Source organism: Nicrophorus vespilloides, unplaced genomic scaffold (genome assembly GCF_001412225.1).
Source record: "Nicrophorus vespilloides isolate i.1.1-1 unplaced genomic scaffold, Nicve_v1.0, whole genome shotgun sequence".
Classification (NCBI taxonomy): domain Eukaryota; kingdom Metazoa; phylum Arthropoda; class Insecta; order Coleoptera; family Silphidae; genus Nicrophorus; species Nicrophorus vespilloides.
Window position 1 is genome coordinate 328825 of NW_017099643.1, and position 13815 is coordinate 342639.

General features: G+C 26.9%; 1 protein-coding gene across 1 annotated transcript in view; it reads left to right on the top strand.

The window, feature by feature from the left end:
* Positions 1–11460: 11460 nt before the first annotated feature.
* LOC108564989 (putative transcription factor SOX-15) overlaps positions 11461–13815 on the top strand; it is a 55079-nt gene continuing 52724 nt past the window's right edge. Inside the window, exon 1 of the mRNA XM_017924215.1 lies at positions 11461–11710. Coding sequence (XP_017779704.1) covers positions 11661–11710 — 50 coding nt within the window. The 5' untranslated portion in view covers positions 11461–11660. The remainder of the gene's footprint in view (positions 11711–13815) is intronic.

The window sequence follows — 13815 nt, forward strand, 5'->3', positions numbered from 1 at the left end:
TTACAGTTTGATAAAATTGATACGTGTTCGTATGAAAATTCATTGATTAATTCACAATCGTTAATCCGTTTTAGAACAATCCTATATGAATTCTTACTAATGTTAGTTTATTTTCAATATAATTATCAATTTTCATATTAAAAGATATACTCGAAAACAATGTATTTGATATATTTAGAATAAAAATAATGTTTGAACATTTCTAAAAGTAAATAATAATTTTAAAAAATATACCTTTTTAGGAAAAAATCTATTGTAAAATCACTACTATATCATATTTTCTTTACAAGATACGATTTATATGGAAATGAAGTATATAATTTCGAACTGTAGGTTGCCAGAAAATTTGGTTCCCGAACAAATGTGAATACGTTTTTATACATGTACTGTTATAAAACTTTAAATAAGAAATCATCTGGATTTTGAAATCGGATTATATGCTTTAATTCTTATAGGAAAATAATTTCTAGAAATAATTATGTTCATCATTTGAGATTTCATTGTATAAGTACATAAATAAATATTATTTTATTACTATTTATAGATAAATACAGTGGAACCTCGCTCAATGAGCACCTCGCATAACGAGTATTTCGTTTAACTAGCAAAATAAATTGTAAGAAAAATGACCCGCTTAACGATGAGAAGAGAAGTCCCGGATTGCACGCCTGCTACATCATTTTTAAAACTTCTGTACACATATTATGTGTATTTTTGAATATGTTTCACTATACGAGTAATAATCTGGAATTTTTGAGAATGATTGAATGAGATAATTTAATGGAATCGCAGAGCAATCAATGGTAAAAACTTCCATTGGGAAGTTTACCAAAAAAGTTTGTAAATTAAATATATTATGACACAATAAAAAAAAACATGTGATTTATATGAATGTTTTATCTCAATTGTATGAACTTACATGTTTTAATGCGCTTTATATAAACGACCTTTGGTATTGTATAAAATTGCGTAATATCGTTCTAAGCTAGAAGAAATATACGTATGCAATAATCAAATGCATTTTGTTTATTAATGATTTTATGGAGATAAGTACGTTGTAACGGAAGTTACAGTTTGATAAAATTGATACGTGTTCGTATGAAAATTCATTGATTAATTCACAATCGTTAATCCGTTTTAGAACAATCCTATTTGAATTCTTACTAATGTTAGTTTATTTTCAATATAATTATCAACTTTCATATTAAAAGATATACTCGAAAACAATGTATTTGATATATTTAGAATAAAAATAATGTTTGAACATTTCTAAAAGTAAATAATAATTTTAAAAAATATACCTTTTTAGGAAAAAATCTATTGTAAAATCACTACTATATCATATTTTCTTTACAAGATACGATTTATATGGAAATGAAGTATATAATTTCGAACTGTAGGTTGCCAGAAAATTTGGTTCCCGAACAAATGTGAATACATGTGTACATGTACTGTTATAAAACTTTAAATAAGAAATCATCTGGATTTTGAGATCGGATTATATGCTTTAATTCTTATAGGAAAATAATTTCTAGAAATAATTATGTTCGTCATTTGAGATTTCATTGGATAAGTACATAAATAAATATTATTTTATTACTATTTATAGATAAATACAGTGGAACCTCGATTAAAGCGCCTCGCATGGAATTTTTGAGAATGATTGAATGAGATAATTTAATGAAAATATAGTAAATATTTTTAATAATTGATGACTTTCAAGTCTTTATAATAATGGAATATGGGACAAATAGAGATTGGTTGGTTCGGATTAATTAATATTAAAATGTGGAGAAAGTATGGGACGTGTCGACGACGGTTAGTGTTACTGATGGCATGTGTCATATTCGTACGCTCTAGATGTCGCAGTAACACCTCTGCGATTGCCGACCGAACTAAAAGCAGAACGCTTTCCGAATCCCTCATCTGGATCTAAATGCCCAAGTGGAGAAACTGTGACAAAATCGTTGCACAGATAAAGTGAAACAAAAAAAAAATAAAAACAAAATTATTTTAAGGTAGAGAAAATCCTTCATATCCGCATTTTATAAATTAAAATTGTTTTGTACCTTATTAACCTTACATAATTTTAAACAAATATACAATGAAATTATGTTAAAGGTAAATAATAACTATACGATATTTACTAAGTAAATTGTCAACTATTTGTGCAAATTGAAATAAGTATTCTAGTTTGTTTAGTAATTAATTACGTCTACTAAAAATAATGTAAAAAATAATGTATAAAGAATGTATAGAATAGTCAGCTTATGAATATCCAATAATAATTACATTATTTATAACTTTTTACAGAAATATATTGTAATTGTAATAGAGTTAGTAATAATCACGAAAAATCAATACTTATATTTTTTTTATTAAAATAATGTATTTAATGTTGTTGGGAAATGTACATTGAATTTGCTATAGTAATAGTTTAGTGCAGTGCTTTGCATGCTGTGGGTCGTAACTCGATTTTTGGTGGGTCGCAACAAGATTGTGAAAGTATATTTTGAAGATTTATTCTCGCACATTTAATTTTTTTATTTTTCTTGATGTAAATTTTAAAAATTTAATGCGCTAGGAATCAAGTGTCACTTGATTCCTGTTTAAAAGTTTAAGAATTGCTGGTTTTGTGTATAAAATATACTCAATTGGAAATTGGTTAATGTGTAAAGCGTTTGGATCTATCAGATGAATGCTAGTTTTGCTGAAAAACTATTAAATTTAGATATTAAGGCCTTATTTCTACTACTTATAATGCCATGGATTTCTTTATTCCAATCTGAGATTCAAACGTATCCCTTATTTTCATTAATAAATACACATAAATTATATTTATGTCACACGTCTATAAATTAGCTGTCATTGACAATTTAGAAAAACATGTCATAATGTCATTAGTTAGTTACTGTAGATCTTCTGTGGATGTTATGAATTTGATATTGGAATCAAGTATCATCATTTAACTGTAACGGGTATTGTATAATTTAGAAGTATAATCATTCCGATTTTCTATAGTTTATTCCTTTGTGCTTTTGGGTCATCTGTATTTTGTATACATGTAGAACTATTTTTATCAGATCCATTTATATACAACAAAATAATGGCGCTAAATTTAAATCCGACGCTTTCTTGAGACACCCTATAGTAGATAATATGGATATGCCTATTTTTGATCATTCTATATTTATTTGTATATTATTACATATATTTTGAATGAATTTATAAATAAATACATAATTATACATTTTATAGAAGTTAAGAAGTCAATTTTCATTGAATATTATTATTGTATAACATTATATAAAGACTTAATAATTAATATATATTATAACAATGAAAATACAATGTTAATTTGCAAATAAAAAGTAAATGTTAGATGAACATTGACTTTTATACAAATTAGTATTGAGCTGTGGAGCTAATTTAAAAGGTATATTGAAAATAATAAATAGATTATTACTTAATTATACATCAAAAAACTTTTATAAAGAATCAAAATTCTAGAGTGGTTTTGTCAAGCTATGTTATTATATTATTATTTTTTTTTTCTATTATTAATAATAATAAAAAATCTTTATTGGTCACCAATTGTAACCAAAGGGCTTCTATTACTATTAAATACAGAAAAACCTTTTTTTGTTCGGTAGATAGGGACCGAATAAAAGAAATCGCACAAAAAAAATATTTGAAATTTTTATAAATACTTACTTATAAATAACTTTGTATAATACATTACATAAACTTTTTTATGCGGTGGATAGAGACCGCATAAAAAAAATCGCACTTAGAAAATACGTCAAAAATTTACGAAATACATGAGAAAGTGCATCAAAAACAAAATAAATAATTATATTACACATGGAAACATTTTAACAACATTTAATTCCATATTTTACATATCGAGACATTTTTAAAATGCACATATATAATTCACTGCTACTCGTGTTATCCAAAACGCGCATCTTGTAATGAATAGGTTCAAAATCAACATATGCACACTAAAAACATTACAATGTCGCCAAAGCCGTTGGAATTAGTTGGATTTCGAAAAATATGATCTACTGAACTATTAACGTTTTGTAGAATAAAGGTTTTATAATTGGTTTCTTAAACACAATTTATGCATTTCTAAGAAATTAGGGTATGAATATATAAGAAAGTTTATATTATAATTAAGTATACGAGAGCGACGGTAAAACATTTAAATTTTTAAAATTCTTTATTATTCATCAGTCAGGCATTTGTGGAGAAAGAAACCAAGTTAATGAAGAAGTTCAAAACATTATAATATTCATCACATACTATATAAATATATATATATATATATTTATGATATTAAGGAGCGGTCCGAGAAATTGTGTTAAATATTTGCATATGATTTTTCATTATTGAGGCCAATAATGAATAACCGCTGATCATTGCATCCGTTTGTGAAAATGAATGCCATTACTGAGCGTTATACCGCACGTGATTGAACAAATCATTGATAATCATTGGATTTCGGTTTGAATGTAATTGAATTGCAAAAGTGATTGCAATTGAATTATTGTGTTAACTTTATGATAATGATGATGATTATGGGAACAAAAAGGTAAAATAAATATTATGAAAGTCGACATTACTAATTTTTTTTAAGTGATTATATTTGAATTATGAGATTATGATGATGATGTTGATGATTTTGAGAGCAAAGAGGTAATCGAAATGTTATAAACTTGGAGATTACTAATCATTTGTTTTCATAGTTGAATCATTGTCGATCATGATGATAATGATTATGATACCGAGGTAAAAGAAAGGTTATCAAAATGATTGTAATTGAATTATTCCTGATCATCTTTATTCACAATTAGTGTTATGATAATGATGATGATGATTTTGATGGTAAACATAATATATAAAAGTCGTCATTACTGATCATTTGTTTTGGTTATGATTTTGAGAGGAAAGAATAATGTTATACACGTGGAGATTACTAACGATTTGTTTTCAAAGTTGAATCATTGTTGATCATATTTAATCGAATTGAGTGTTAAGGTTAAGAAATCATCATGGCGATTTGATTTTAATTAAAATTTTAATAAAATCAATGCTGAGCACTTGGATTGATTATAAAAGTACGGCGATGATGATGATTATGATGAGATGGGAGCAACGAGGTAAAAGAAATGTTATAAAAATGGATACGGAGAGGTGTGCAGTTATAATCATTTAATATGTGTGAACCAGAGTTAATTGCAAATTAAAATGGAGTTCCTTCTGAACCGTTAGCGTCGCTCTACAACCTTGCATGGTTCACGACGAACAAAAGCAGATTCACACAATCAAATGCGTTTCCCATCATAATCTCTTTCGTGGCGAGCAGAGGAGCAGAGAGGTGAGGATAGAAAGAGAGACGCGGATTTTTTTCTCCATTTATATTTACGTGTGTGTTATACACATGCGAAGGAATGAAGAATCAGCAGACATTTTCACTCCTCTTCTATCCTTCTCCGATTCTTTGGTTTTGTACGGGACGGACGATCGCGTTTTCTGCGCCATTTTACTTAGTAGGGTAAGAAACCGTTCTTTCTTTGCTCCTCGTGTGTACGTCATGTGAACGTCTTTTATTTACAAATATGTAGAATTGCTCTATCTTGATTGGTGTTGTTAAGATGAGGAAGGGAACTGATGAAGAAGTTCAAAACAATTTAGTTCTTGTTAAGCGATTTACTGCTTAATATATACGTGCATAACCATAAACAGTTCTTCCAATTTGCATATTACTCATTATTGTAATTTACTGTATATATATTTTTTTTGTATTTATAATTAGTAAACTTACTATTAAATAAAAAACAACTTTCACAAAGAATATTTATTTTACCGGAGAGATTATTCTTATTGAATATGGAAAATTTAAACAGATTTTCTTTTTGCAACTTTTGTAACACAGTTTTCAAATAATTACACTATAACACTTATTTTTACGTTATTATTTATAATCTGATACGATTAAAAGGAATAATTATTGCAACTATCTATTTTATTACCTTTTTACTTTATTGCTTTATTCAATCCTATTTTATTATTTAAAATCATAACAGATTTTTTTTTGTAATTGGACAAACAATAATAATTTAATTCATAATGATTTAAAATTCTTATTATTATTATGATAATAACTAATTAAATAAACATTTAGATATTTTATCAAAATAAATTTCTAATTTTACATATAATTAAATAGTAATAAATATATTAAATTACTTTGAATTTATAGACATATACATTTTTCAATAAAAACTTCCTCATCGAAAATAATTCATCAATCAATATCATTCCTTTTTATTTTCTGACATTTGAACATTTTAACACAAATATGCATACTAATGTCAACTGTTTGAATGAAATATAGGTATATATTATATAAACTAAATATATATTTATAGATTATTTATTTGCAATAAATATAAATTTTAAAATAAATTTATTGAGTCACTGAAATTTATATTAACTACTGGCGCGGTGTATTTTATACACCACATGTATTACTGCCAGATAAATTGCATAAATGATTGTATTACGACAAGAAAAACTTTTTCAAGTTAACTAATGCTTTTTTATTAGATACATAACTATTAATATAATCATTTCTGAATCAGAATTGTCCTCATTGGGCTCTATAAAAGCGTAAGAAGAGGTATCAGAATTGTCCGCTATTACACTAACACAATATTGCACACTTTGGACATAGGTTACGTTAAGTGTCATAGATGGGGGAGAGAAAATATAGATGTGGTATCATTTCTTAGAAACATGGTGTACTTTTACACGAGTAGTTAAAGGTTAATTGTAATGAAAATATTGAATAAAACGATGATCGGAAAAATATAAATAAAATACATATAATATTGTATTTTTGTAATACAAATCAATAAAAAGCAAGAATCTAATAAAATTTATCAATTTCAATTAGTTTTTCATGTTTTAATAACAATATAGACACGTCAGTTCATTTCGATTTAAAATCGTGAACTTTTAATGAGAATTATATAAGCCAATCATTGATTTTTTATATTACTTAAAGAACATTTCACTATGTAATGAGTAAAATGTTAATGTTTAATGAAAAACATACAATTTCTTATATCGAAGAAATTAGAAATGAAATGCCTCAATGAAGAGGCTTCTAAATGACGATGAAGAGGATATCAGGAATTAATAGAACGCCGAAGATTAACGTTTTTTAATGGAAAATTGTTAGCAACTAAGACAAAGTAAATGGAGAGAGAGAAAGAAGTTTTTAAAAGGAGCTTAAAAAATATTGAAAACGTTTAAATTTTTTAGTGAAAATGTTTGAGTGATAAATGTTAAATGTAATAACTCCATGTAGGTAATTGTTAAATGAAATACAGAAAAAGCACAAACAATCAACTTTAGTGTTTTATTGAGTGTTTATTTAATTTAACTTTTGTTCGAAATAAAGCGTTTAATTCTAGATATAGTATTTTTACCTTAGAAAATGAAGTTTTTCTTAACGAAGTATGTAATTTTGTGTAACGCATCCGTTAATTGATAGTTTAATAGTTCTTTTATTTATAACATATTTATAAATAACTAACAAGTTGTTTACCAAGCATAGCACATATGATGTGTGACGGTCCGAATTCTGTGAGAAACCACGATACAATATCCATACTTTTAATACTAATCATTAATTAGACAAATCCTGCAACAAAAACATGTCACAAATATGTGACTTCATAGTCTACTTCAGAATTTCACAATAAGTAATGAATGTTTGTAATGTTTTTCTTATTATTCAAAATGTTATTTATGATGTCTTCTTAGCTATCTACACTATAAAATAAATAAGGTGGAAATTTCAGAATTTACAAAATGTTTCGTTGTAGGAAAAGTTTGGGAAACCCTAGTCTAGTTATAGGAAAAAGAAGATATAGACCGGGGGCACATATATGTGACACGCTAAAATATTGTTACAAATCTGTTACAAAAATGTATAATTATTAGTATATATAACTAATACATGAAATTAATTTAATAAAAACAATCACCTGTTAAAGTTAAAAATGAAATAAAATATTCGACTTTTTTGTAAAATTATAATTAATAGTCGTTAGTCGGTTTTTTGTTTATTAAGATTATTTTCTTCCAAAAAGTTAATTTGAAATTTATAAATCGAAAGCAGTTAGAGAAAAGATAGAAAAATAAAAGGAACAGTATTTCACTGTCGTTGGTTTCGTGTTCGCATTTTCGCTACATCCATTAGTTTTTCGTGTCGCTACAAATGCGTTTCGTATCCCATATTTCTTCTTTATTATTATTATTATTTTGTTCTATGTGCATCGCAACGTGAGGCATTTTTCCTACGTCTGCTCTGATTTTAAACGGTGCGACGATTTTGAAATCGCAAAACCATCTTCGTACCTAAACACCGGTAAACTTTCACAGGCTCTCCAGCCTCATCAGAAAAGAAGAACATCATGTTAGTATGTAGACCGCTTCAAATCATTCCCGCTCGCACGTGACATCCACATACACACACAGCCATACATTATGCCAATCCTAAATCCTTGATAACATCCGGCGCGCATTATTTTAAACAAATGCATTCTTCATAACATAGCAGACTGCTGAATATAAAAACAATAACTCAATGATACATCAATGATACCTAAGTCATACAATATAAAATAAATACCTTTAGGTTGATTAATCCCATTGTAAGTTGATATCATAGAAAAAATAGTGTTATGTTTCACGAATGACTATGATAACATAACTTAAGATATCTGTTTAAAGATACAGACATAATGGAATGACAACAAAATTACTAAATTGTAAGACATATAAGACACAATTAATCAATTTCAAAATCTCGAGCCGTTACGATTTTCATATGAAATCTTGGGCGGACGCCATTAATCATCATTATTGTGTAATTAGTCTTCGAAAAATTAGATTCCATTGCAGATTGCGTATTTTATAATTTCGAATAATTGTAAATATCAAGTATTCCACGCACACACACATATTAATATTTGTGTATTTCTTAATTACAGATACATATATTAATTAATTAGTTGTTATTTTTTTTATTACCGAAACGGGGTCGTGGGAATACGGCCGAACGCAAAATATAATTAATGTTAAATTAAATATTAAGAAGAAATCTTCAATAGTTGTAATGAGCGTTTACAAGCGTAAACTAAGTATTAAATTAAAAATTCTGAAATCATTCTGTTTCCAATGAGATTTCATACAAATTCATTTGTTTTTTTCCAATGAACTGTTTCAGTATTTTTCATCAAACTTTGGAAAATCATTACGAATGAATAGAAAAAAGAATTATTAGTCATTAAATCATTTTGTTTCCAATGAGATTTCTTTCCTACAAGTTTATTTCTATCATTGTAACATTGGTATATAAGTGATAGTTTCTTTAATATTATTCATTAAATATAATTAAACAATTCTTTAGAAAAAAAAACGGTCATTTATGTATTACCAAAATCTGTGGACTTATTTTTTTTAAATTTAGTTTGTTTTGAAATTTTCAAACCAGACTAACGGAAACCGCACTATGAGAGGTATTGGTAGTATCTATTACAAAACTTAACAGTTGTTGTCAAAATGTTTAATTTTCTTGTTTCATTGTTTACTTTGATTTTTTTATGATATTCATATACAAATATTTTTAACTTTCATATTTTTTGGGATGTATTTTTTCTTATGTATTCATGTTTGGCAAATAAATTATTATTATTATTACAAAAATATTTTTTTAAATATTTTACAGAATAATAAATTTTCAATATGTACGTATTTTTTTGTTACAATTTATATTTTATTGTGTCGATTGAGCGGAAAGACTTAGGTCGATAGCCCTTTGGTTACAATTGGTGACTAATAAAGATTTTTTATTATTATTATAAATTTTCATATTTTTTTCATTAAATCAGTTTATAAAATATTAACAATTAAATGTTTTTATATAATAAATATCTACAATAGAAGACATATAACATTATGAAATAATTATTTTCAATGAAATAAATAAATAAATAAAGAATCTACTATAAATTTACAATAAAAGATGTCTTATTGTAACCTGAAGCAATACTTGAATGAATCAATGGATTTTTTTCAAGAAATACACATTAATACATTTAACCCAAAATCATATTTTTGTAACAATAAAACAAACTTTAATCGAAATTAAGATAATCATATTTTCAATATTGTTTCCGATTTCAAAAATGTTGAAATACATCTAAATAAGTTAAATTATAATGAAAAACGAATATAAATGCAAGGAAACTAGCTTTTAAAAAGTGTACACATAATCAAATATTTATATTATTTTATTAATGACATATAAATGATCTTTATTGTTAATTTTGTTTGTTAAATTATAATAGATTAACCGCCTATTCATTCTTTAAAAAATATGGAAATGCATCAAATTTATTGAGAGCATCAGTTCAATTTTTAGCTCAAGATTATAATAAAAAAATAAATTATTTTGCAAAATATAACTAATGCTTTTTAATACAAATTAGTTAGTACCAAAACGGATTCGAATAGTGTAAGAAATGTGAAGAAATATAAATAAGAATGGATTTAATAAAATCGATAGGATGGTTGTAATCATTGTATATATTATAAGAAAATGTTTATTGATAAAATATGAATGATCTTTAGTGTATTTTTTTTTTGTATTATTCTGCGTAAAGCTTTTATTCGATGCTTAATGTAATGCTTATTGGCATTTCGACTGTAGTTCTCATTGCATCGGATATTTACAATTTGATAAAAATGTATTTTAAAAAACAAAACAAAAATGTTAGCGAAAAGCGCGATCCTTGCGTTTTGCCTTTGCTTTTTCGTCGTTCGTTAGTTTGACGGAGGTAAACCATTCCACAGGTGGCAGCACGTTAGATAAACACGTACCTGCTAGGTAAGTTGGAGGTAAGGCAGGTATTGGATTGTACCAGCCCACTTAGTATCAGTGAACAGCGCGCACTGTATAGACGCGTGTAGTAGTTGTGCTGCTGGAAACACCACGAAACCCAGGGACTTTTCGCGGATACGATCCGTCGGCCTTCCTTCAAAGCAACCAAGTGCCTTCGAACATACAACAACCAACCCTAACAAAAACAAAGCCTTCTTCGAAGTGTCCTCAGGAGAGTACCCTTCATCAAATCCTTCCGATACGCTTACCCAAAAGACCAAATAGATCTCATCCCAAACATCATCTTCAGAGACAGGAACATAGTGCGGAGGTCTGAGCAATAAACACAAATCAACGCACCATTTCATGCATGTTTGAAGTGTTTAAAGGTTTACCAGGTTAAGCGCGTAAAGTGTAAATATTGGAAGAACTGAGCAAACAGCAACCGTGCATCGACGCAAACACGTCCACCTCATAACTCTTCAATTGCACCAGATATATATATATAAACTCTTTTATTAATCCATTTAAGACGGACTGAGGCGAAAATATGGGGATAATAATCGAGTGATTGACACTTACGAACTATTGACTATCAGTGATAATATTTTTTATTTGCATCTGCACTAACAGAAAAATTATCATCCTGTCACCATATAATTTCTCAATTTTGTTGGTGACTTGAATACATCTTTTTATGAACACCATGGCTTCCGATGAGGATTGTAACACAACATTTGGATACGGGTGAGTTGTCTTTTTTTTTATAATACCTACACTTGCGACCGTTTACTATTTATGAAATGCTAATTTTATTTCCGTAACAAATGGAATTATCAAAACAACCATTCATCATTTTCATTATTCTTCTTTTTTCTGTTAATGTTTTCTTGCTCTTTTTCCCATTGGATGGATACGCTTTGAAAATCCCCTGTGAATTCACCTAGCATCTTGAGATCGTAATCTCTTCAAGTTTCCAGAATCAGATATCAAAGATAAAGCACGATCATTGAAAATGCAAAATATTTTTACCAAATACAGAAAATAACTAAAATATTTATAATCTTATATTAATATTTATAATATAACATAAATATTTACTTAATTTCTTTATATAATTTCAAATTGAAATTACAAGTATTATTTACTCAGTTTTTTTTAAATAGATTTACACAATACATGAAAGTAATTAAAATATTTTAATAATCAATTTAAATACTTAATGCCGCGTATTTCTGTACGTTAAAGATAAACATGTTAGTTCGCAAATGAAAAATATCAGCTATAACATTTCATTAAACAAAGTTTCATCTTACATTAATATTTACCACACAATAAAAAGTAAGAGCATATATATATATTATATTTATTATTAAAACTATCATTAAATTTATTTCTTGTTAAATTAAAAAAGAAATACCACACAATAAATATTTGAAAAATCCTTAAATTTTCTGGGAAAAACGTTAAATTTTAATAAATTTTATTGTTTTACAAAATTTGTTAAATTTTCGAAAAATTAATGATTTAATATTTTGTTTCATTAAAATTATCCGTTATATAAAAAAAAATAAGAAATTTTTTTGTTAGATTTGCGTAATTTTAATTTTCATTTAAAACATTATTTTCCAAAGCATCTGCAGATGTTCAAAGTTTAATTTATACTTTATTTCTATTCTCTCTTATTTATCCAATATTTCAATATTTCATTCAATATTTCATTGAAAATAGATGATTTTCAGATTTTTTTTTACAATTAAATAATTATGTTAACGCAACGTAACATAAACAATGACAACTAAAATTAAAATAAGGCTGATAGTAAAATTTGCATTAATGTTTTGCATTTTACACGTTATTTAATTACAATTACACATTTAGAAAAAAATCTAAAATATGAAAGTAAAAGTAATTTTTTTAAACTATCGTCACGTTTCTAATTGGAATTTGTTATTACTATTATATGAACAAGTGTTTTCTGTCTTTGAATAAACAGAAAATATAATTAAATTTTATTAATGATTTCTTTAGAAATTTTGACTATATTTAATGTTTCCTCGAATAATTGTTGCAAATAAATTGATTGGAAAGTTTTAATTTTGTTTTGTTTTTTGTGGAAAGTATTTACCAGATTAGCTTCTCGCATTGTGCAATTACTGCCACTAAAGCAATAATAGTTTGTGATTGGTAGGAGAAAATGAGAAGAAAATCTGCCGTAAGTCGGGCCATAACTCTTGCAGCCTTGATAACCGGCAATAATTGTACACTTTTCCAGCGAACCATTTGACGTATAAAACTGATAACCGAAAAAGAAAAAATAATAATACGCAACCTTTATTACGCGATAAAAGTTGAAACGTGAAAATCTATTACCTACATTATTCGTTTTTATTTATATGTTTTTCGTTACGTTTCGTTCGTTCCAAGATAAGTGAAAATTCTCTAATAAAATACAAGTATTGCTATTTGCTTTTATTCAAAGATTTCGTCACACACCATTTTATACTGTTATTCGGATAACAGCTCTAATTTATTGCAAATGAATTGCACAGCTGCGATTCCAATCTTCCGATCCTAATTAAATGTGATCTTCTGTTAATTACGTGGACATGGGTCACAGATTGAAGTTCGATTCGAATGTGTCCACGTATTCTATTTTAATTGAAAGTTCTTAAGTTTCATTTGTTCATCCTTGTTCTTTCTTTCCTGCAATTAACACATCGTCGGGTGTGTATAATTGCGTGTAATGTCTTCTCCACCTTTGCGACTGTCACCGGAGTGAGGAGGACGTAGAAGAAGGAAAATGCGGCTGCAAAAGAAAAGATAATTATGAAAGAAAAACTTTCACTTGG